This window comes from Anoplolepis gracilipes, chromosome 7 (genome assembly GCF_047496725.1).
Source record: "Anoplolepis gracilipes chromosome 7, ASM4749672v1, whole genome shotgun sequence".
Classification (NCBI taxonomy): Eukaryota; Metazoa; Arthropoda; class Insecta; order Hymenoptera; family Formicidae; genus Anoplolepis; species Anoplolepis gracilipes.
Genome location: NC_132976.1, coordinates 8,372,431 through 8,398,512, shown reverse-complemented (window position 1 = coordinate 8,398,512; position 26,082 = coordinate 8,372,431). Strand labels below are relative to the sequence as shown.

Genomic DNA, 26,082 nt, shown 5'->3' with positions numbered 1-26,082 from the left:
TTTTCTATTCTGTTCGCGCACGACGAATAGAAGGGTGGCTACACGTTTTACGCCTCCGTTCTGATGCTTTCTCGTCTTTTTGTTTCCGTAAGGCGCGCTCGTCTCTGTAATGCACAAGCTGTTACCGCGAGGCCTTTCATCGAAATAAATATACCGGAAGCAGAAAGGCGGTTTTATACGGAATTGGCGGGGGCTCCACTCAGTTCGTACCAGGCGTTTATCTCGCCCCTGTGGTGGAATGGCTTGGTCTGAGTGCTTTAGGGACATCAAAGGCCTTAATACGTTTCGATTTTCATGCGTTTCCTTACGTGTACGTCTTCAAGATTCATATATTTTTTCCTTCTATAATATTTATTTATTGTTTTTAATTACGTAATAGTGATAATTTAAACTTATTACAGATATTAAGTTCCATATTTAAAATGCACTTTAAAATACAAATTCTAATTATATATATCAATTAAATATATTAAATAACCTTTGCAATTTAATAATTTTTTTTCTTAGAAAAATAAATTATTAGACTATCTGTAGGGGCCTTTATAAATTGTGATTCTAGATAAGCTTATGCGATAAAACGTCTCTGCTCGATAATGAGAAACGTGTATAGGCTTTCTATAAAATACTTTATCCGATTATTAAGTATATAGGAAAGTTATTAACTTTAGCAAGCAAAGGTTCTGATAATTATTTAACAGTATTCAGAATGTATTTAATTAATCATCTATTATTAGATCGAGAATCTCTCAACGTTCTTTAACTGTTTTAATACTTTTGACACTCATTTCGCACGAATGTAATTAGATTAAATCTATAGAATATCTTATGAATTTACGATAATGCTTTTGAAGCAAAGCTTTTAAAATATCAAAGAATGTAACGTGTTAAATTATGCGTGGCCGAGACAAAATTAATTATTAAATCTTTTGCACGATAATATAGAAGTCTTTTTGTCAGCTCCATAAGAGATCAAGTTCTTCCAGACTATTCTATATTATCAATGTTGCAATAAAATAAAAAACTTATTTTAAAATTGTAATGTATATATATATATATATATATATATAAGTACATATGTTAATATAATAATTGATTATATTTTTTTCAATTACATGTTACATTATAAAAAAAATACTGAAAAAAAACAAAGTATACTTCTGAATTAAATCGCTATGTCCAATTTATATTCGGATATATTTAGAATTTGTGTTACCTTGTGTTAACAGATTATTATGGAACCATTTTTAGCTCATTTCCTTTTTTTGTTTACTTGTTTTTTTATTTATTTGTTTTCTCATAAAATTAATAATTCAAAGTTTAATCTTTAATTAATATAATCTAAGATGATTAAAAAAATAAAAGAAAATATTTTAACAACCTATTTTATAACAACTAATTTAATTTATAAAGATTAATTATGTAATTAATCTTTATAAATAAAATTACCTTGTTAAAATATTGTCTAATTGTCTAACATGTGATTTTCAAAGTCGTAAATTTTTATTCGATTGATTACTTTGTAGATATTTATTGACTATTATATTATTCTTTTTAGAATATGTGTGTATTGCATAAGTATTGTCGTCGATCATCGTGCTACATGTAGGACGTACCGGTCAAGTACGTGTGCTCCAGGTCCAGCCACATATGATTCAATATTTCGATTAACGTTCATCAAACATCCAGTATGCAGCACGCAATGCGATAACAATCCCTTGTGTCGACCATTTTTGTCGTGTTGGCAACTTTTTGGATAATTGTCGTTGGTTCTAGTGCGGTGGTAAATTTTCAGCATCGATAAATCCCGGCCGCGCGTGACACAAATCCATTCGTTATCAAACTGAGGACAAAATTCTCTTTAAAAATCGGGAATCTCTATGTGCTTCGAAGTATCATATTTTTTTCGTGCCTTTTCGCTAATATAATAATCAGCTACTTTATTTTACGATAAATTATTAGTTATGGTGAAATCCTTTTCTTGGTCAAATAAGATAATTCTTTCTGAAAATCAAGAAATTTATGTGCATATGTATATATAATAAGCATAGTTTTTATTATCAAAAACATTATTATATTAAGTAAAAGAAATAATTGATAACGTCGTTCTTAGCAGATATGAATGAGAACGATTTTTATGTCTGTATAGAGTTTGTATGCATTATTATTATTAATTAAAATTAATCCTAAAATTAAATAATAAAGTACATATACACCATTTAATAATAAAAGTACATATAATATTTGCAGACACTTAAAATTACAAAATTATTTTATTTTGCTGAGTTAACATTTTACACAATTGTGGAAAAACTGTGTTTAAAAAATAAATTAAATGACTGAATTTCGATTCACGCAAATTGATTAATACTATTTTGCAGTTAGTTAATAATATAATTCGTTTATTTTTACTGCAATTTTTTATTGAAATGACGAGTGAAAAATGTTTAAAATATCTGTTACGTTTCTCCCAAATTCCAAGATATTTTTCATCATATTAATTTTCTGTTCCTGTCTGGTCAACCTATTTTTATTTATTTGCATAGTGGATAAAATTACGCGTATAGCTTCATGTTTCAAAAGAGAAAAAAAGCAGTGCGTTTTAAGAGATTTTAGAATATATATTATACACATATATAAAATAAAGTTACACATGTACAGATTATTTGTAGGATATTTTTTGTTAGACACTTTATATAAAGCGAGCAAAGAGCAGACCAGCATTTTCACTGCTGGTAATTTTTGTTTTTATCTCTTTTGCATACTATACGTTTACATGAAACATTATTAACATGTTTAATCAAGAGTTTAAAAGCCAAATGATATATAAGTTATATAAATGAATTAAATTGAGAACGTAAGGTATGCGTAGTTCTGTTTTTCTTTTTGTAAAAAAAAATGATGTTCCAATTCAATTTATTTGCGAAAATACAAACAAATTAAGTTAAAACAAAATTTATTTTTCGTCTTTTACCTTTTGTTTTTATCTGAAATTATAATATTTTTTCGCTTATTTTTTTTTATCTAAGCATTAAAAAGAATTTTTATTTAATAAGAATTAATTATGAAAGAAGATTTATTTATAACTGTAGACACATAGCCATGCTAAAAACAATCCTCCAGATAAGTTAACCCTCTGCTGGTCCTGAAATGTACACGCATACATAAAGTGGACTTGGGGTTCAACCGCACTGACCGCAGGGTGATTTCGCAAACTCGCACGGCAAGCTTTCTGACGTCATAATATTCCAAATTTTCACATTTCGACCGTTTTGCATATTAGTAACATATAATACTCATAACATTGTACTCGAACATTGTTACATGAGGCAAATTTGAAATATCGTTACGCTTTGTAGTTTTATCTTTATAAAAAGAACTGGCATAAAAGGCCAATACTAATTATAAACGTGTCAAACGCAATATATGAGACAAATATCTTTATAGTTCATTATTTTTTATTTATTCTATCGTTCGGTAACCTTATTATTTATCATAAAATTTACCGATGACAACAAGATTAAATCTGTTAGAGACATAAAAACACAAAATTTCGATTTTATTAATCTCGTCTTAGTAGCAAATACATATATTAAAATTATGTGTAATATATAAAGTGACACATTTATAGATACATATGATATGGTCTTGACCTAAAAGAGAATAAACATTTTTTATATTATATTTATGACAATTTACATATGTGATTTTTGATAATATATTATTTGTATATGTATAAGTTATTAGTATGCACATAAAATTTAAAACAAATGTAATAAGAGCAATTTATAAAATTAATATTATTTTATGATACAAAAATATAATGGATATTTCAATTTCATGTCCTTATTTTTTTATGTGAAATGCAAACTAAAAGTCTCAAATCTTGTCATTTTTGCTTCTGGTAGTTGGTTGGTTACAAAACCATGAATGAAACACGATTCGTAAGCCACGATACGTAACGAAACGTAAACTAAATTACACGTCGAATGACGAATTGTCTCTTGCTATGATTTCCGCAGAACGGAAAACACGATGTACAGAACGCATCGCAGTGGCAGAAAACATTCTTCATATCCGAAAACTATAAACAATTATCGATTATCTCTCTCCTACTCTTTTCGAAAAAAAAAGAATCATAGATTAGGATAGTTAAAACAGCGCGTAAAAAAAAGGAAGAAACAAATTCGACGTTTGATGGTTGTAACTTTACGGATTATACTCTCCCTCTTATCTACCTCTACGTCTTTCACCCCTTCGTATACCTCCCCTCTTGTCCTTGGTGCGTCGTCGCTCCGTCCTACCATCCCTCCGGGCGGCACTTTATTCCACTCTCGCCCCGACGTGAAGTGGGTGGCCGCGGGGTCGATGGGTGCACAAGGGGCGAGCGCGGTGGGATGTGGTGTAGCACCGTGGGAGTCGAGTGCGGCGTTCTCCACGGGGGTGGCGTGGGTGAACGAGGACGTGGAGCAAGAGAGAACGGGAACGGAAGGGATGGACGATAGTCTCTCCCCTCCGCATCCCCCACCTTGTTCCACGCCACACGGGCGCCAACGTCAAGCGCTTTCGAGACGTTAAGGCCGACACTCGCGTCGCGCATCTCGGCCCGACGACATCGCAGTCCGATTACACCAGGAATACGCACACACGTGTGATCGTAGACACCCTGCTGTGTGAGCGGGCGCTTCCTCTTCCCTTGTCCCTCTTTCTACAGCGATCGCTCGATCCGCAGTTTCCGTAGGACCGTAATCGACGATCGCGATCGCTCGATCCGCATTTCTTCGATTAGAGATTCCGTCTTCAATATCGACGTCGGGTCGACTGGCTCATCGCATTCGTCGTTAAATCCGCGACACGTATCTCGCGTGATATTTGTTATGTGTGTAGCGAGGTGGGAAGGAGGGTGAAGTGTTCATAGAGATACATATTCGTAAGTGAAAGATACAGGAAAAAGGAATTTGTTAATCTGCCTTACGATTGGCGCTCGACAGATTCCTCGATGCGCCCTTCGTCACGGGGTGAGAGTCGCACGTGGTGGAAATTTGACGATCTCTGACAAGAGACCCGCTCCGCGGTGAGCGCAGAGAGCTGTGTACAATCGGTTAACGAGTGAAAAAAAAAGATTCATCACCGACGAATGTCACCGCCGAGATTGACGGCAAGGACCATGAAGAAATCTTACTTCGTTTTCGTGAGTACCAATAGCCTTGCTATATTGTTCAATGCACCCGCATTATGTCTTGGTGAATTCGCGACGAAGGCATATCTTTTCTTCTCTTTTAATTATCTCGAACCCATTCTTTGTTTTTTCTTCTTACTTTTTCTTGAGTATCGTTTACAAGTTGACAAAAAAAGAGGCCGGTGGTTGGACCTTTTTTGAGATTCGGGTTCATTTTATGGTCGTCCCGGCTTGCTGTTTCGCATGGGAGATCACAGGCCACGAGCATCACTTTAATCTGCCAATGGCCGCTGCTGCATCTTTCTCATTTCCCTTTGACTGGCCGAACTTTTGGATGCGGTTTCCAGAGGTTAGGTCCTCGTGTCCTTTCGTTAAGCGCCCTATCTCCATCCTCTACGGTCCAAAAACGACGGTAAAATTCATGACGTGGCCACGTGATTCTCCCTCTCTCGGTTCGGAGGGGTTAAAGGAGAACGAGGTCAGTCGGCGCACGCGAGCCGACCAATGTCGGTTTCCAGGCTTTTTGGAACGCGTCGGCATATATATGTAGTGTTACATTGGTCGCGGTTAATTTTGTCAGATCCATAAAGTTTGCATCTTAAAATATTATCGAATCTATATGCGACGCCAATCATTGATAAGATTGCATATTTGAAGATTAACACGAGATTGAAGTTTTTAAATTTTAATTGCGATACTCATTAAGATAACAAGAAAATCGGTATTTCAAATTGACACCTTTGATCATTTATTTATATAGATTTAATAAAGAACACAAGAAAATAAATCACTTATTTGAAACAAAAATATTTTCAAATAAAAGTAATCGTCGCGTTTCTATCTATGAATAAAACATATGACATTGAAAAGATTTAATATTTTCACCAAGTTGTTGTTTGAACTATGTTTTTATTAATATCCACATATATGTATAATTTAAACTAATACCTTTTGATTATATCCTGGAAATAGCAATTATTTTAATATGGTAATATGTATATTATTAATATTAATAATTAGAATATTAATATGTGCAAGTTATATATGTCATATATTTAATAATATAATAATAACTCAGCTGTTTCCAGTGCAATTTTAATGAATTTGTCAAATTTGTATCCAAGCCTTACTTTACTATCAATAGATAAAATCCATTGCACGCAACAAAAGACGACTTTTCCATCATGTTCCACGAATTTTTGGGGCATCCTTGTTTGATATAGCGAAAACTTTGCCGAAACTTACGAGGGGGTTGTGCTGCGTACAATACAAACGAGGAGCTTCCGCGCTTCTTCAGCAGCGTCTCGAAAGAACTCAAGAGAGCGCAGAACTAAAGTAAGGAAAGCAACAGCCATATACTCGGTCGTATTTTTGGCGTTCGTGAGTTTCAGAACGAAGGATTTATCAGGCTGTACGATGCATCTATTGTTGATTCACCTGGATTTATCTTCGAAACTTGTCAAATGTTTTGAACGCAACATTTTTACTTCAATTTTTTTGTCTTTTGATAAACGTGTGTCGTTTTCGTTATAATATTGCACGTATTATTAATTATCAATGTATGTACGTGTGTAGTCATTTTATCGAATCATATAGTCATCACATAAAAATAAATGTCAAGCATTATAACGGATTTTTAACAGCGCATTTTTGCGATACAGATTAATAAAAGACTACAGAAAAGATTCCGATGCTTTTGACATATTCGAAATATTGTTACGAAAAATATAACAATGTCTCCAATCAGGGAGATTTGATAAATTGTGTAAAAAGTTCTTTACGCGCTGTTTTTATTTTCCGTTACTACTTTTTATTTTCTCACCGAAAAAGAAGTAGATAAGTCTTTGCTTGTGCTTTTGAAGGAGTTCACGAGCGTTCCGTAATTCTTGAATATTTTTCCTGCGTCTTCTATATCTTTACGAGGATCTTTCTACTTGGTACAAAATTTTCCACCCTCTTTCGAGACGTATTTCGAGTAAACCACTCAGGGAAGGAAGCGAAACGTAATCTTCGAGATACAATACGGAGATCTCTTGTCCTGATCTGTTTCTCTTGTCGCTAGAATCGCCTTTTCTCACCTTTCGAGAGAGATAGAAAAAAACGATTGGGCGACAGGCCTAAGAGAGTGTGCTTTATTACCTGTCGATTATGTGGCCACCCTCGGAGTTCTCTAGTCGTTCCGAGTCCATTGTTGGACCTTGTCGCCTAAGACTTGTCGCGGTCCATCTTTCGATGTTTCTGTTCGCTTTTCTGGCTATATACCTGCAAAGAATCCACAAAAGATTCCTGGTGGTCAATGTTCGCAAACAATGCTGGTGGAATCAGTACAAGCCGACTTCTCACAAATCTTTGTAGACGACGATAAGTGTTGAGAAAAGATAGCAAATATGTGGGCGTTCTTATATATCAAGAAAATGATTATCATAATATACCTATTTACTGGTATATTTGAAGAGGCAGAATGAATAGAAAGAGATAAAAATATTTTCACAATATTGCACTACATTTTTTAATTAACTATTATAAAAAGTATATTAAAAATTTAAAAAAAATAAAATTTATTTTATTTTATAGAATAAATTTTATACTAATTTAAATCGATTTTCGTAAACTACTAACTTTTGAATTTCTGCGATAGAATCTGTAAAATGTAATTTTTAAAATCTTTTAACACTCGTCGGTTTTTGCCTGAAAAGTTTCTCATAGAAATATTTCATACAGAAATGTTTTGCGTAACACTTGGAGTAGTTCTCGATGGAGTACGATTTTTAACAATAGTAATTTTCAAGGCGTCGAGATATATATCTCGCAATTAGCAAACTACGGCGTCGGTACAGGTTTAGAACTTTAATATTTCTGCATGTGGAAACTCTCGTGTTAGTTCTAGAATTCGCGATTCCAACCTGAGGCATACGGTACATTATATAAGGGAGAGAAGCGATGAATATAATGCACGCTTTTGCGATACATTTCTAGCACGTTTAAAATAAAGCTCATTTACTTATTCGTGCAACATGTTTTTCATTTTTGTTCGCTATTCGGCAGGACAAATTTTTCCACAATATAATTGTTACTTATAATTGTAACTATTACTTTATATGATTTAATTACGTAATTAATATTCTTTTACGATTTCTACTATATTAAAGGAAAAAATTCTAGAAATAAATAAATAAATTCCGATAAATGAAAATATTATTTAACTACTCCAAATGATGAGCTGTGCTTTCTTATTTTATTTCACAAAGTCTGAATCATGTGATTTGATAAAGTTTATATTAAATAGATAAAAAGTTTATATTAAATAGGTACAAAATAATCTAGAAAATATTTATGTTTTATAATGAAATAAAATTTTATGTAAAATGCGATAATTATTTTAGGAAAAATTGCTAATTAAAAGATTGGCATATGTCCTTCCAAGATCTTACAAGCTCACGAGAAAATGGATTTTTATAAAGTTCCGACAGCGTATCAATGCTGCGAACTTTATACATTTGGTAGATTATATCTTGTGAACGGTACATGACTTGAAAAAAACGTATGGGGTTGTTTTGTTGGATAAAAAGGTGAAGAGAGAACGCGTCATGTATAAGTAGGAGAAAACTGCATCAATGAATTACTGTGAAAAAAATAATCGCGAAAATATAAGAATACTTTCACTTATTATTGATCTATTCCATGTAGCACGTTTCAGATAGAGAAACTGCTTTTACACACATATATATAAATGCAATTGTTGATAAAATCAATTTACATTGACTAGCATAAAGAGAAAGAATGGTAATAATATAAAACTTATTATTTAATTTAATCTAAAACTTTTCACCGAATCTATACACACATTTTATATATATATATATTTATATATATATATATATATATATATATATATATATATATATATATTTATTTATTTATTATTTTTAAAAAAGATTATTGAATGTAATTTTTAAAAATATGAAGAGAGATAGAGAGAGAGAGAGAGAGGTCATTACTATTTACGCAGATTATATTCATAGGCACGCATGCACATGTCACTGAATTTACGATATTGCCATTACGGAATGAGATTATTTAAATTCCTTCGTGACATTTTCTATTTAAAAAATTTCGCGCACGCAAATGTTAACGCAATGTTAATGCACGTATTCTTTTGCGCTCCTCGAGCGTGCAACGCGAAGGTCAATTATAATGGCACGTTTTAAACGGCCCCTCCCCGAACGAGACCGCAAACGGCGCGGTCAGACGCGGGGAATGAGCGAGCCGCACGGAAGTGTTTATGATCTATGGGCGGAGTACCTGGAATTATGTACGAAGAGGAAGATTGTGCAAAGTGGATTAGTGGGATATTAGCGGCGGTCAAGCGTGCTGGCGCTTTCAAGATAAATACTTTGGTACGCGATATAGACCTCTGTGTCTCGCGTTACAAAGCGCCCGGGAAATCGTTAGCCGCGTCTGCGCGTCGCGTGATTGAGTTTCGAGATGGTTCAGATTCAGACGGGGGTATGTATGCGTGGTCGGAGCGAAACGCTTTTAGACTCTTATTAAAGACTGAACACGGAAAGGCATTCCTTTTCACCTCGTTAATATTGCTCTTTATCGCTTTAAGGATTTATCTTGGAATTCGATCGACGTGAGATGAAATCTATCTTGCCGGTTTTGCGCGATTTGAAATACTACGATTTGGTTATTTTTGTTGCAGACGGAGAGAAAAAGAAAAAGAAAGAGAGAGAGAGAGAGAGAGATTCTTTTTCACATGTGTGTTAGGAGCTGTTTATATATTTAGATATACATTTTTTATATTTAAATTCAAAGAGCTAATATAGTATTTTCTTTAAAAATAATGAAACAAAACACGCGACTCTGCATTTGAAAGATATTTTATGACGACCTGTTTTAAGAGAGGATATGAATTTTTAGATAAAGTTAGTTTTTCTCGAGTTTTTAGCATTATACACGAGAATAACTGTGTACCAATTCTGTTAAAAAGTGGCGCATTTAAAATTAATTAAATATGGGTTTTATAATCTTAAAATGTAAGAAGTTGTGTATGAGAAAGTTCATCATTCTTATTTATTTACAAGTTTAAAATTTTATTTATAAACTTAAAGTTTTGATCCTTACAGGGATTTATACTAACAATAAGTTAGTATTAAAAGATGAAATAAATTTATATATCACGTACGAAAAATAGCAAGGACAAACGAAATGAAATCTAACACATGATGAATATATATAAATAACCAACATTTTTTCGCAAATACATTTGCGTCGTGTCGGACGAAAATCGTGATGCGAGTTGTACGCAACATACACGTAATTCCTATCTCAAGAAATTATATAGAGCTTATCCGTTCGAACGATAGCGCGGATAACGTAGCAAACTATTCTGTGCGTATTTATCTATGTACAAAACTTTAATATTCCTCAACGCAACGGATCTCGTTCGATGGAATGCGACGTTATGTATCGGATAGTAAAAAGTAAACTATCTAACGCGTGCTCGAGGAAGTTTGTTCACGGCCGTAAACGAGATGGTGTGTAGTACGTGCTGATTCGTGAATTTTGAGATAGCTTATTGCAGAACGTGTATTGCACGCCATGTTTGCGTAGTTTCGTTCAGGTGTCGGTAATCGCGGAGACTACCTGTAAAGGATTTATCACTGGGATTTATCACGACTCTCTTAATCGAATCTCTACCGGACAATTTCAATGCGTCTCATCATGATCGCCTAACAAGCGACGAATTAAAGCTGTACGTTAACAACCTGATCATATCATACACGATATTGCTTTATAATTCCAGTTGCCAATTGGTAAATCATACGTAGTCTCATCGGGGATGTAATATTACATTTAAACTCTGTCTCTCGGTCCAGTTGTCCCAAGAGCAACACCGCTCGCTTAGACTTTACCGTTCAGTTAATACGTCGGGCATCAAACTTTATCTTTGTTTTCATAAATTCACAATTATATAGCGGTCGTATTTATAGTCATAACATTTAAATATACAAATCTAATTAAGTAATTAAGTAAATTACGCAAAAATACTCTATAATTTATTTATTTAATTAATATTTCTAACGAATGTCGATAATTACCAGATTTTAGCGCACGAAATTTATTTAATATTTTAGTTATGTATATATAGTAATATTTAAATTGAATAATAGTATATATTAATATCGCGTATTTAGTTTTTTTATAGCACGAAAGTAAATTATTAGTATTGGGATTTTTTTTTTGTAGTAAACAAAATCGAGAAATTTAACAGACATTATAAAACATTTATATTTATAAATTCACTATTTCTCTTTATCCTGTTGTATTTTATCAAAGAGATCAATAACCATAATGCTAAAATTGATTAAAATTATTGTAACTTCATTCAATCGTCAATGTGAATAAGGTATTAAATGTGCAAATGTATGCGCGATATTTCCATGCGAGCGAACAAAATTCAAACTTATTTTTGTCGTAATATATGGAGTGTTAATTTTTTGACACTTATTTCTAATTGTGTTTTCACTTTTCAATCTTCAATTGCTATTAAAAATATTATTTTACACTTAGTTAGCAATATATATGATATGTTCCCATCTTCTTATTGTTAGATTATTATCGAAGTCCTGCTCATAGCAACAATCGTAACATTATTGGTCAAAGTACAACGATAAAAGCCTAACTTCTTCTTAAAAGACAGTAAGCTCGGTTTTCCCGTGGGAAATTCAAGCGAGCTTACTGTATGCAAGTCCTGGCTCGCTTACAAGCATGAAGGAACATAGCATGGATACACGTACGAGCGATCAGTATGAGAGTTCAGTAATGTTTGTGAGAATTTCCGAAAGTCTCGCCGGATTACCGGTCTCGTTGCTCCCCTATGCGCATTTCGATCCCAAATGTATCGCGGCTGCATCTCTTCGTCGATCGAATCTTTTGATTAAATCATTACGTAACTTGAACATAATTTTCGTGGATAATTACTCGGTCATCGTACTAGACTTCGTTAATGTGAGAATAATTGAAACCAGGATTTAAAGGGCGGGATTGTGCCGTGCATAAAGCGTCATTATATTTTCTCTCATTAAATTTATTACGTTAATAATTTGATCAAATTATCAAATTTTAATAATTTTTATGAGCTAACAAAATTGTAATAAACTTTTTTAACAACAAGAAATGAAACCGTTTATCGTATATGTATTAAAGACGCGATAAAATTTTGTAAGATACTTTATTAAATTTCTAATAATCATGACATTGAAAATTCTACATTTGTGTTTTACATAACTCTTGCGAATTTTTTCACAAAATCAAATGATTATTTATTATTATTAAAAATCTTAAGATTGTAAAGATTTTTTTTTTTAATTTATTACTTATTCCATTGACGACAGAAAAGCTAACAATAAGATAAAAAATTTTTTTTTCAATTTATCATCTTTGTCATTTTCAAAATATCGACATTCTATTCTTAAATAACAGTATTTGCGATATTATATCAAGGTTTATCATTACCAGTATTTCGAAAGCATCCCGATGAAACATCCACGTCCAGTAGATATTGCCTTTAACTTCGTTCTGTGTCAAACCTGAATACCCCAAAATGTCCAGATTGGAGCGCGTTTGGGTACGAATCGGGAGGTTATTGGACTCGACACATTTGCGCATAAAAGATGCGCTCATTACCTGAATCGTCCTCTCTCTCTCTCTCTCTCTCTCTGTTTGTGGCACTGATCGGCTCATTTCGACCGATCAGTCTTCGTTCGATCGCGGTATCGAACGGCCCAGTTAATGGGTTAAGAGGTACCCTGTTTCGATGGCGCGCTCGCAAGGCACTTTACAGATTGCCGCTCCAAGTAGTAAGCCGTTAAAATCCCCGTTCTCCCCCTCTCCTTTCTCTGTACTGTATAGAAAATGTTTTAAGAACCTAAAGGCTATGTGGCCGGCCTAAAAGGATTATGGCGGCGTGACCACGCGCGGTTCGAAACGTTTAAGAGTGGAAGCGCCCGCGCTTATCTCGGTAACGACCGCTTTCAGGTTTTACGGATTCCCTCCTTTGCTCTTGGTCCAATCGGAACAGCCGATAACAGTCGATGCGCATGCTGTCGCTGTTTGGCCGGAATGCGATCGGGAATTCGAGAAGATTATGGCCTGCGCGTTATATACGCGTCCGGACGAGGTGGCGATGGCACGATATCGTTGACGACCACTCGGGATGTCATCCGCCTCCCGTAAATTCTTCAAGAACAGCGTCGAGTATTTCGATTTCTTCGCGTGTCGGACACGGTCCGGATATGGATATGTAAATGTGGCCCCGCGCGCGCTGCGACGAATGTAAAAACAAGTGTACTTTGTTTGATGGCGCCGTTAGTCTCGCGTTTTACGGATTCCGTCGCCTCCGATTCCGTTACGTTTACGTATATGTATACTAACGCGAACACGAGGCGACGGAAAACATATCGCGAATACTTTTCACGTATCGTTATGATCATTTAGGTTTTAGACGTAGACAATTTTTATACAGTTACATTTGTTCCGCTTATTGATGGAATCGCGATTCATTTTTAATGTAGAATGAAAATTATGTACAGATCATTTACAATGGTTAATAATGAATACACGAATGTTTAGTTTGAGCTATAAACTCGTTAATGCGATGTAAGCCTATTTAAACGATAAATTAAAGGCATGACGTTAATGATAGTAGTAATGACTGTCTTTTTTATGATTGAATTTTTCGAATCAATCGACATATGGACCGATGAAACATTTTAGAAATTGAAGACTACGTGCATGTTCTAATCGCTAGTTGAAATAATAGTTGCATCAGGTGTCTTTCATCATCCTAAGACGATAATGGACCGATACCATAGGGATACTCTTTGTAATCCCATGGGCTTTCTTCGTCGACGATAATTTGGCACCTGACATATATACCGGGAAGATTCTAAAATATGTGTAAATAATACATTGTCGATTATTCCGTCTCTCAGATATACAAAAGAATATCTTAAATATAAAATACGTGAAAACATATATGGGTGTTTTTTATTTTTACAGTATGACGTTGACGTCAAATATTTGAATGGAAAAGTAAATGGAACGGCTTCTTTGAAAATTATTTGTAATCTTACGTGAAATGAATGCTGTAGTTCGGATTTTAATCAGCAGAAAGAATTGGTTGTTTTAATATATAAAAATAAACAGTGATTACAATTTAAATTTTATTCTTATTTTTATTAATTTAATTCTTATTTTTTAATGTACCTCTAAAATTACATTATGCAATTCTGATCGAAGAATTAAACAATATATATTTTCTGAAATTTGAATATGTTCGATAAAAGCTTTATTTCACACATATTTCACTTCTCATTCGTCATTTAATTATTCTAAAATAATTTTACATTTGCACTATATATATCTAAATGTAAATATTTGTTTTTCTTTTTTTCTTGTGCAATTTAAATTTATAAGATTAATAAGATCACGTTTTTCCTTCATAAGAGTTTCTGAAACTTCTATAACAACGAGGAGACTTTTTAAATCTATCTTGAAATATTCTTACTATAGTCAATATATAATATTTCTTTGTCAAGAAATTGCGGATTCTATAAGCTACTTTTCATTTTTTAACATCTACAATCAAACACGTCATTTTTTACGCAAATCTACACAACCATGTGAATAAAAATGATATCATGAATAAATACAGTATATTAAACAGATTTTGATCTTTCTGTAATTTTAGTAGCTTTAAAGTACATAAATCATATTTAGATTAAATTGAATCGCGCACGAGCTGAAAGAAATAAATGTTTGCCAAAGATACAATTAAATTATCGTATTAACACAGGGTATCACTGCATGAGATTGCATATCCAAGGATGAGTAAGGATTTTTCTACAGGCAACTGAAGAAGCAGATAAGCAAATTTGAAGCTTCATTAGATCTCATTATATATTCGTCTCTGAGCGAACATCTCGATCACGTAATATGTAAAGTTTATATTTATTTGGAACTCGAATCAATATATGATATCCCATGATATATTTACAAATTTACTATAGAGCATCTCATATTTGATAATACTCTCGCTATTCAGTAGAAAATCATCTGGTTTGATATGGTGCTGTACAAGCGCGCCTGAAAAGCAATTATTCGCTGAAATGTCGACGAGGTATCGATCGCGGAAAATTAATTCTCTCTTACGAGCTTCTAATACGATGCTCGTTCAGTTGCATTCTTCCTCTCTCCTTTAGTCTCTCACTTAATCATTTAATAGATACTTGGGAGAATTCCATCCATAGACAGTTTATCGCAGAAAATTTTTCACGTGTCTAAAAAATTATACAAGCCAGTAGATAAGATTTCAACATACGTTATGAAAACGCAAGAAAAATTATAATATGTGCTGAAATATTTGTAGTGTCAATTAAAATTTAATGATAACTATCCAATGATAATTACATTTCTTTCTTCCTCGAAATTATAGTAACAATTTAAAGAAAAAAATGACATGTTTTCGATATATTTTTAAATTAGAGTTGAAATTAATTAATTCAACATAGGTTTTATTTGTTTTTTTTAGCATCATTCTTTTCTTAATTGGTTTCAATTAAATTAAATTAGAATAATGAAATGCAGATATAGTTATATAATACACATATACATTTCAAATTTTTTAAATATAAATGTATCACATTTTTATAGCTCTTTACTCGTCGATGATCGATTTCGGCATCGGAATTGGGAATTTCATCTCGCGTGATTGGTAACAAGAATGATGAGATTAGATATCGATTACGGTTCGCATCGCGTATCACGGGGGGAAAATGATTTTTTACCGAATTGATGAGCAGCAATTCTTGATAGAAACGAAATGCTTCAAGGAACGATATGATAATCTTCTATGTTGGATATCTATCTATCTATCTTTTTCAACCAACAGAAAAGTTAATATTGCTCTACAATATTGTTACTAAATTAATTTATTGTTGTTTATTAAAATAAATTTAAAAAAAATTAAAAGATTCTTGAATTCGTAGTTGATATATGATTAAAGAGTTAAATTACATTCGACACATAATATCAACTGCGAATTCAAGAACAATTTCTTCATATGCAAAGCATTTCGTCTCATATTCTGAAATGGTAGAGAGAGAAAAAAGTGACAAGAAGAAAATATTTTGGTACCGAATAAGTATGATTAAATTAATTTTTATCTAGGTTAAATATTTATTTTTAATACACATTTCATCGATTTAATATTTCGAAGATATACATAAATTTAGAAGTAAACCTCATCTATATTCAATGATCACGAATGACAGTGAAAAGATACTAACGTTGCAAATAAAACGAAACGACAGATCGATGAATAATGAATTAATAATAAATTCAAGCGAACCGTGGGAGGAAATAGTTTTTGTGAAACAATTGTTCGTGTATGTCAAACGTTTTCGATGACCTGGAAATTAACAGAAAGATCGACTTTCGTTACATGAACTAATTTCGAGAATTCCTCGGGGGTATCGATACAAATAATAGGACAATGTGTACACAGATAAGTACTCTAGAATCTTCCCGCTGAAGTTTGAGCGGAAATTATATCTGCCAAGTATATACGCTCGCTTGCATTAATCATATTAATAATATAAACTAATATATTAGACTCACACACGCGCAGTTATTTACATATTTCGTTAATTATTTTTTAATTTGAGAATAGGTACTCTGAAGAAAGATTAAAGAAATACTGATCTTAAATATTATTCTATTTAAAAAACATATTTCTTAGGAACAGGTTTTCTTTTATTTCGTTATCTCAACAATTTCTTAAAACTACGTCGCTTTTAATCTATCAGTCGATACGATTATGTATTTCCTAGATTAATTTAAAAAAATGACATTTTTTTTGCTTTCACTCAAAAAAATATTTTGCTAATGTAGATAGATTTCTAGATGTCTCGATTAAAATTTATCGCTTCTTTTTGTATCTGTCAGAATATTGTTTGTCGCGTTTAGAATTTATAGCATCAATATTCTAGCAATACCTCTAGAAAATTTAGATCCCATTGCCAAATATTAATCACAAATATAATTGTCCTTAAAGATAGGCATCACGGACAAATTTTCTGTCTAAATTACACTAATAGTACAGATATAAATTCTGTTTCTGTCCTTTAAATTGATTAAGTGCAAAATATACACGGTATCACAGTATTTGCTAATTATTTATCTGTTTCAGTGAATTTTTTACACCTAGAAAATTTTTGTTAAAGTTGCAAAATCATTTTTTTGAGTGTTTTATTCATGCGAACATCGAATCGGAAAATCATTTCCTTCGTAATTATCTGTAATACATACATCGGGGTCGGGAGTGATATTCAACGCACGCCGTCATTAACGCACACCACGGGAGAGTGCGTCGACCAGGGTCGCAATTAGTTCGTGAACCTCGGCGAAGAAACGAAATACGGCGCAAAGTCCATCGCGCGCGATCACGCAGTCACGTCTCTCTCTCTTTCGCATCGTGGGACGAATATACGCATGCAGGTGTAGCGTGCAATCGTGCGCTAAAATGCGGCGCCGCAATTATGTGGAAAACATGTAGCCCATTGACATGCCTACGCGTACGTTGTTTTCTCTACTTAGGACGCGCGATTCTCTTTTTCGTCGCGACTCTCTCGTCGGGGCTTATAAATATCGCTCGTACGCTCTTTCGCTCTTTCTCTTTGTTTCTTTCTGTCTCGCGCACGCGTGCATGGACATTTATTTACTTAGTTTTTAATAATAATTAAGTTTTTTTTTCTGCTACGAATACACACACAGAGCGAGAGAGAGAGAGAGAGAGAGAGAGAGAGTTCTTTCAGAAAAGCTAAAATTCGTAGACTAATATATTAGCAAAATTTCTCTGACAGCAATAAAAAAAATGAACCATAAAAAGTTAGCAATTATTTTATCAAGGTTTAGAATTTTAATAATGTAAAGAAGTGCTAATGAATAAAATTAGATATATATATTTACCGTATTTCGAATAATGTATTTTATTATTGCACATCAGTTACATTTACAAACCGCATACATCAGGTTTCGCTCAACGCACTGCGGTCATTATTGTCGTGACACAGTTATATAACGTGCGCAAAAAGCTTTCCTCTCTGTTAGATTCAGTCTCCTGTGAATTAATTCCAAGAATTATCCTCAGAATTACATAGCGTAAAGAGTATTAAAAGGTATCTCTTACGCACAGTAATTATTTATTCGACTATATATATGATTTAATTTTGAATTGCACTCGACGCTAATTTATATAAGTTTATTATCAGAAACAATGATACTTGGAGAACTGATTTTTATAGTTTTGGCATAAACAATAATTATTTTTTTAAAATTGTGTATCACATCAGATTTAATTATAATTGAAAATAATATAATTGTTATACTGTTAACGCAATTCATTTTGTCTCTCTCTCTCTCTCTCTCTCTCTCTCTCTCTCTCTCTCTTTCTCCCTTAATAAAATATAAAATATAAATGTATAATAGAAATTTAAATTAAAAATTATTTTTTATCTTTTTCATCTGTGTGGTATCACACGAAATAATTAAATAGAAATAATTTGAATTAAGTAATAAAGCCTAAAAAGCGGTGTATTTATAATATTAAATATGTAGAACTCATGTATTTACTATTTTACACAGAAATTTAACGCATTGAACTTTTTAATAGAGAAGCTTTTTTACACATTTTTTTGCATACGGCGTTATTTTGAGTGTGTCAAAATATTCTATTGTCGCAATAAAGATTTGTAACCACAGACTGTGGCAGTATTTCGCACGTCGCTCGAAAACCGCAGAAGCTATATCCTGCGGAGAATCGTGGAATCTGTTGTTACACGGTCGTATCATAGGAAACACGAAACTGTTTCCAACCGTCGTTAAATAACATCGTTGGAAATATGAGAAGGCTAAATGCATTTTCAAGAGAAAATATTTTTCTCGAAATATCACGAGACATACTTCGGAATAGCATCTGTTCATTTACGACAGTGTTATGTAAAATCTTTAAGATTTTGAGTACTGCTCTTGTTCTAAATATATTATAAATTTCTGTCTAATGGAATCAGATTCCATTGTTTATTTAAAACTTGATTTACATTCGCGCGAGTACTTCTTATAAGAGGAATGTTGAAAAATGCATTCTGTTAGAAATATGGTTTTACATTTGTAAATCCTGAATTGATGAGAGAAATTCGTTATCAGATTAAAAAAAACATGTATTATATATGTATATATATATATATATATATATATATATATATTATGCATAAATAAACATAGATATTTTAAGAAAATATAACAAAGAATTACTAACAGGTTACCTCTTAAAATATTACTGGAGAGCGAAGGAACGATGATAAAATATTGAATCGAGCTGTGTAAAAGCACATTAATATCGTAAAACGAATGTTCAATCAGAAATTCTCTATAAAAAGTTTATATCCCATTCACACGCACTTGATATCCTTGCTGTGTTTATGTCCACATTGTACCGTGTAATCAAACACTAGAACGGATCGATCAATGCAGTTTGCAAAGGCCATTGGAGAGAAATAGCCGGGAATACTATTTAATATACGAGGCGTGTAATTACGGAGGAAAATGCAGATATTTAGCCGACGGTGTGAAAACGTTCTAATGATTCCGCCGCGTTGAATGGCCAAAAAATTGAAGTCTATCTCCGCGGAAGACAGTGGTAGAAAGTAATTAGGAGGAGCGAGCGATTATCACGATTAAAATACCCCGGCGGGTAATCTCACGATTTAACGCGGCGAGAGGCTGATTTGCATAATCCATTGTAGATAACGAACGAAATTCGACGTTAAGTTATTTTCACAGTCTCTGCAACAATGTAATCTGTGCATCATTGAATCGTTTAAGAATTCTTTGCGTCAATAATTTAGATTAGCAGGTGTTTTTTCTAAATTATTGTTTATATTACAATAGAAGTGTCACAAGCTGTTGCCTGAGCATTAATTAAAGTTAGCTGAGATTAAATTGATTTCATGTCCTTTTTTATTTCTGTCTTTAAGAAACGTAGAATCAGCGAAAGCTGAGTGAACTTTTAATGATTGTGGAAAGAAACGATATGATTGAAAAAAAAGCTTAACTAAAATTAACGCCAAGTACTGTTGATGCAATTTACTCTGAAGCATGAACAAACCTCTTTGAACGGCTACTCTTAGTTAGGTACGTTAATTATCGCCAGTGTTTAAGCGACAGAAAACAAGTCTATCGTCATCCACTCGACTCGAGTACGTTATGCTTGTAATTATTTAGGGTCGAAAATGTTTTCGTGTGATTATGTAGCGTGACGTAGCGAAAGTGATAAAAAAAATCATCATTATCGTTGATGTCTACTAAACTAAATAGGAAGGAATTCATAGCGATATCCGCGCTTTTATCCGTCGAAACAGAAATGACCAATCCGGTGTATCGGAATATGTGGCCGTCTTGAAAAAGAACGAGATTGGCTTCGGTCGTTTGACCGGGCCAATCTTCACGTGAGAGTCGAAAAGATTTCCTATACGCCATTACCTTCTTACGAAACAGAACCCTTCTTTTCACGGCCACGGCCAATATAATCTCAACTTGGTGCACAAATTTTTCTGATATCCCTTAATCTGATCAGCCGAGCAATTTACGTTTTCTCGGTTAAACAAAATAGAATACGTACGTGTAGAATAAAAGGATACACGCCATGTAAGATTGTTAAATGCCGCTTCCATATATGTGCGATATCTCGAATTTAGGAGAAAATTATAGATATTTGCTGAAAATATTAATTGCCATGATATTAAATGATAATGGATTATGCTCAATACGATTACAAACATAAATTAAGTTTAATTGATAAATTTGGGGAAAATGAGCAAATACATTAAATCATTATAAGTCGTTTTTTATGATATAAACGGAATTTAATTTTCGAGCAATTTTATATGGAATAATTTAAAGAAAAATCATAAGCGCGCTGTAAATATATCGAGTTCACTCGTACATTTTATTCAAGTTAGGTATGGAGCACAAAATCCGAATACGAATCTTACAATTAGTACATTTGACAAATTGACGTGAACTTCAATAAGTGACTTTTAGCTTGATGTAAGACGCGACTTTTTAGAGGTCAAATTTATTTTCGGCGTACGGACAGATGTGTAAAGCAATTTTCCAAATGTCGATTAATAATGTGAATCTAACGTGATCCGAACGAGATTGATATCTTTCTGTCAAAAAATAAGTTCTGACTCATAAATCAATAATTCAATGAAGACGATGTTTGTGTTGGTAAATTTTCTGTTACACGAATAAACTGGATAAATTAAAGAATATCATAAGAAAAAAATCACTAAAATATATAAAATAAATTATTGCTTTTATTTATTTATGTTTTTAATAAAATGAATTAGTCGAATAATATAAAATTATATATTATTATATAAGAATAAAATTATAAAATTATATAATAATATCAAACTTTAATTCAGAAAAAAAATTTACATAAATTATAATGAAATAATGAAATAATTGAACTTGCATTATGTGCAAGCGTTATTTGCTTAAAAGCTAATGTATTTTTTTAGACTTTTTTGCGCACATCCGTGCTTTCAATCCCAAATCATCCTTAAGAAAATCGCTATGGGGTCTTCAAGATCTAAGGCGTCTATTCAATTTCTCACCCGCGAGCGACAGCTCGTGATAGTTCGAACGAAACGCGCGAACGAATCGGATATGTTTCGGTACGTTTGACAAATCGACGTAAGCGGAAGTTTTTTTCTCTGACGTGCGAAAACTCACCGTGCCACTCTGCGCAAGTTTTCGATGGGCGCACGTGGCCGCGTCCCTTTGCACAACGTTGAAACTCTTCAGTTATTTTCCCATAGAGAGGACCGTTTCTGGTTTTTTCCCCGCGGCGCATAAAAAAGCCGAGAGAAACTGGAACTTTCTTAAACGTTTTGTAGGCATTAGCTCTTATTTACACACACACATATACAACTTTGTGACTCCCTTGCTACTTTTCGTTTTGCGATGGTATTTTTTCTTTGAAGTTTCGTAAATTCTGATTATATATTAAACATTTTATTTACGCACTTGTTCTCTCTCTTCCTTAGAAACGCTTTCTTAAATAATTAATCAATTAAAGATCTACAATCTTACATTTTTTATTTAATTATTTTTATTTTTTGCATTTAACAGTTTTATAGATGTACATATCTAGTTAGGTTTTTTTTATTTGACAAACATTAAGGTGTTAAAGCGTTAAACAAAAGAGATTATGGCATTAATTGAAAGATAGCCATACAATTGGATACATTATATCTGATAGATATAATTACTGATCGAAATGTATTTTCATTATCTAAAGAAACATAAATGCAATTGCAATTGTATTGAATGGACTGTAGGGCCGCGTATGACGTAATTAAAATTGTGTATGCACAGAGACTCGCAATGGAAGTGAAATTCCAGCCGATTTGATTATGTAAAACGATATCAATCATGAGATTATATAATTGCTAATAATTCCAGTAAATAGATTTTTGATTAATTAGGGAATTTGACAAATTCAAATACGCAAGGTGATATAGAATAATAATAAATACACATTAATACACAATGACCGTGAAAATATTATTTTTTAAAAAGTAATTAAAGAAAATAATTCTCTTATATGTAATGAATATTTTTTATGCATTTTTAAAGTATTTGAAATTGTATATAATACGAAATATCTGTACAAACGTAATTCATCTCTATATAAATTTTATCAAATTTTGTAAAATCTAAAAAGAATAATAATTCTTTCTTTCTCTTTCAAAAAAATGCTCGTTACTAATTTTAGAAAATTGTATTTTTGTCTTTTCAAAATCAATCATTTGTAATGTATATTAGCAATATTGAAATTTATATCGGAGAACACCAATGTACTTGATTTAAATGGTATTCGTTGCAGCGAAAGAGAAAGATGCAAAGAGAGAAAGACACGCGTCTTGTAGTTTTGCATTTTTCTTTTCATCGCATACCCATGTCTGCAATCATTGCATAACACAAATCGCGTACATACACGGGTCATAAGGTTCGGCTGAAAGCCATGTTCTCTCGTCAATAATAAATCTTATTTTCTATTGACACAGTTGTTATACGAAATGTTATTTTTCATCTTTTATATGTTTGCTTTCTCAATTTTATATAGTCTCTCTGTGTTACCTATATATACTTCGACAAATTAAAACTTGTCTATTTGCCCTCGAGTAAATGTGAAACGTCTATTAAAATTAATGTTTAATGTTTATTAAAATTTTCAATGCGAGAAGTATAAAGTATTTACCATACAAGAATTGAAATAATTAAAAATTTTAACGAGAAACGTGTCGCAGACTTATCTCTCCATTATTTATCAATATTTTATATTTTTCTATCGTATAAATTTGTGATACATCGAAAATCTGTGTCTTTACAAGCGTACTTCAACTCAACTAATGGTGATTTTTATATCATGTTCGCACTCGAGTTAAATCAACCACGTACACGTGTTATAATGTCAAATCTTGTAGTTTTATTTGTAGAATAATATGCTCTACAATCTCCGTATGTATATGCGGTAGACAAGAGAGCCGCCAACACGAGACGCGACCGCATATACTTAAGCTCTGTACATATATGTATATGTATGTAAATATATATACACAAACAGAGAATGCACTCAGACACGTATGCAGCACGTCCTTAAATGGCGAGAGTAAATTTTCTATGGCAGAGTTCTCTCCGACTCGTAAGGTTCGTAAGAAAATTGAGTAGACCGTGACGAGATACGAAGAAAAGCGATTTATAATATCATTGGAAGAAGTTAACAACGAATCTGTTAATAATTAAATACTTTAAAATATCCTTTCGATATAATAATTCATGTGTTTAAATGTTTCTTCTCTGTGTATATATACGTAGAACCTGTACAACATATAAATAATATTAACTCACTATATAAATATAGCGTAGATTGTTCATCAAATTTAATTACTAAAGTAAGTTTAGCGTAATCAAGTTTACAGTTTGCATTTTGATTATATAATAAATATTAAACATGATTCTCTGATTTTTATTTGACTTTTATATAAATGCTTATATTTTTAAATAAATTCAATTTTTCTAAAATTAGGCAATATTACATTCAGCATATATATCTTATGTTATTACAATATTAAATATATCCAATGTACATATGTATGTAATACGTAAGTGATACATAAACATGTTTATATAATAATGTGACCAAATATAACAGTCGAATTGTCAAATTAATTGAACGAGATAATGACGCTCTTTGGGAACTTCAGTGAATTGATGTACATATATCTCACTGTGCCATACGGATATAATAAATTATAAATATTTTTTTTAATTTTAGTACACGCTCATGCCTCGATATAATCCGCGCGCATACAGATTCGGTTTTAAATTCGGCCGCGAGCCCGGCGGGATGTTAACTCGACGAGAGAACAGGGTTTATTGATCAGCTGTTATAAGCGCGCGAACGCTCTTCTTCCTTCCCCCTCCCCCCTCCCCCCTCAGCAGGGGATTATAAACGGATCGCGAAGTTTCGCTGTTCTATCGCGAATTTTGCGCACGGTATTACGCAGGCCAGGCTCTGCAACGTCTTGAATTACTGCGCGTGCGAGCGCCTTCTTCTGCGTGCAGACGCATGTAGATGCGCTTCGCGAACGTCTTTAATGGTACATTAACTGCTGCGGTTCCCCTAAATTATTGATATTTACTTAGTATATATAACCGAGATATATACATCTTACGAACATGTTCGCAACCAGGTTTCTTATTTGCGTTCGCACGCGAATGATTAAATATATGGGTACGTATATTTGACTATGAAACAAACTCCATCGAATTCCTTCGATGGCTTAAATTATATTACAGGTAGAGCGCGTTGGAATACTCTTCTTTGACAGAAATGCAATTCCACAAATTGCTTCAAATCTTGTTTGGAGTTTAAAAAAATATAATAATTTGTATTCTATATCAGTCAATTTTATATTGGTGGTATTAACTTTTAGTATTTATTTCTAGTAGAGAATCACGTAATGAAAACAATACTAAAGAATTATCTGCCCTATGAGATATGAGCCGTTTAATAAATATATATTTTTTTTTTTAATATCTTGTATTCACGCGATAGATAGCGTATGGAATTAAATAGATTGCTGCAACGCGTAAAAATATTCTCTAAGCTTGTACTGACACATTTCGGATATCCAGATACAGTTGAATCGATAAAAATGCAGTATTCGTTTCCGATAACGATGGCTAAATTCATTTTTTATTTTTCGCTTTCGCAGTTGGCTATCTGCAGTTAACAAAAGTGCATGAACCGTCCCGCTCAATATAACTCGGGATTTATTTATCACGCGTCTTTGTTTTTCATCACATGAAAAAATGAAAATAGTTACACGTCATATCAGTTCAATGTCATACAAGTCATGTTTTTCAACAAATTAACAAATTATCACATCGCTAACTCTTTAGACGTCGATATGTTTAATGTCAAATAATGTCGCTAAAACGTTTCATGTCTGCGAATTAAAATTTTCGTTGCTAATTTTTAAATTAAAAAAAAAAAAAAAAAACCTACATGACACTTCAGTTTGACTGTGTTCACTCACGCCGTGACATAATTGTGAATTGCTTCATTCGATAAGTTGTCTTAACCCATAAATTTGTCTGAGACAAGATTACGGTAGACAGATGCAAATGCAATTTCATTCATTGATTGATGTCGCTGCGGTAACCGGGACGCAGACGGACTGACGTCATTTTGATACTTTTTT

General features: G+C 32.8%; 1 protein-coding gene and 1 long non-coding RNA gene across 2 annotated transcripts in view; one reads left to right on the top strand and one right to left on the bottom strand.

Annotated features, from left to right (window-relative positions):
• Positions 1–4,568: 4,568 nt before the first annotated feature.
• Nolo (ADAMTS-like no long nerve cord) overlaps positions 4,569–26,082 on the top strand; it is a 190,160-nt gene continuing 168,646 nt past the window's right edge. Inside the window, exon 1 of the mRNA XM_072896851.1 lies at positions 4,569–5,188. Within this exon, the coding sequence (XP_072752952.1) occupies positions 5,135–5,188 (54 nt within the window). The 5' untranslated portion in view covers positions 4,569–5,134. The remainder of the gene's footprint in view (positions 5,189–26,082) is intronic.
• The window catches only part of LOC140668155 (uncharacterized), a 56,095-nt gene continuing 35,256 nt past the window's right edge, over positions 5,244–26,082 (bottom strand). Inside the window, exons 3-4 of the long non-coding RNA XR_012047130.1 lie at positions 7,316–7,438; positions 5,244–5,569 (exon numbers count right to left, since the gene is read on the bottom strand). This is a non-coding gene — a long non-coding RNA (uncharacterized lncRNA). The remainder of the gene's footprint in view (positions 5,570–7,315; positions 7,439–26,082) is intronic.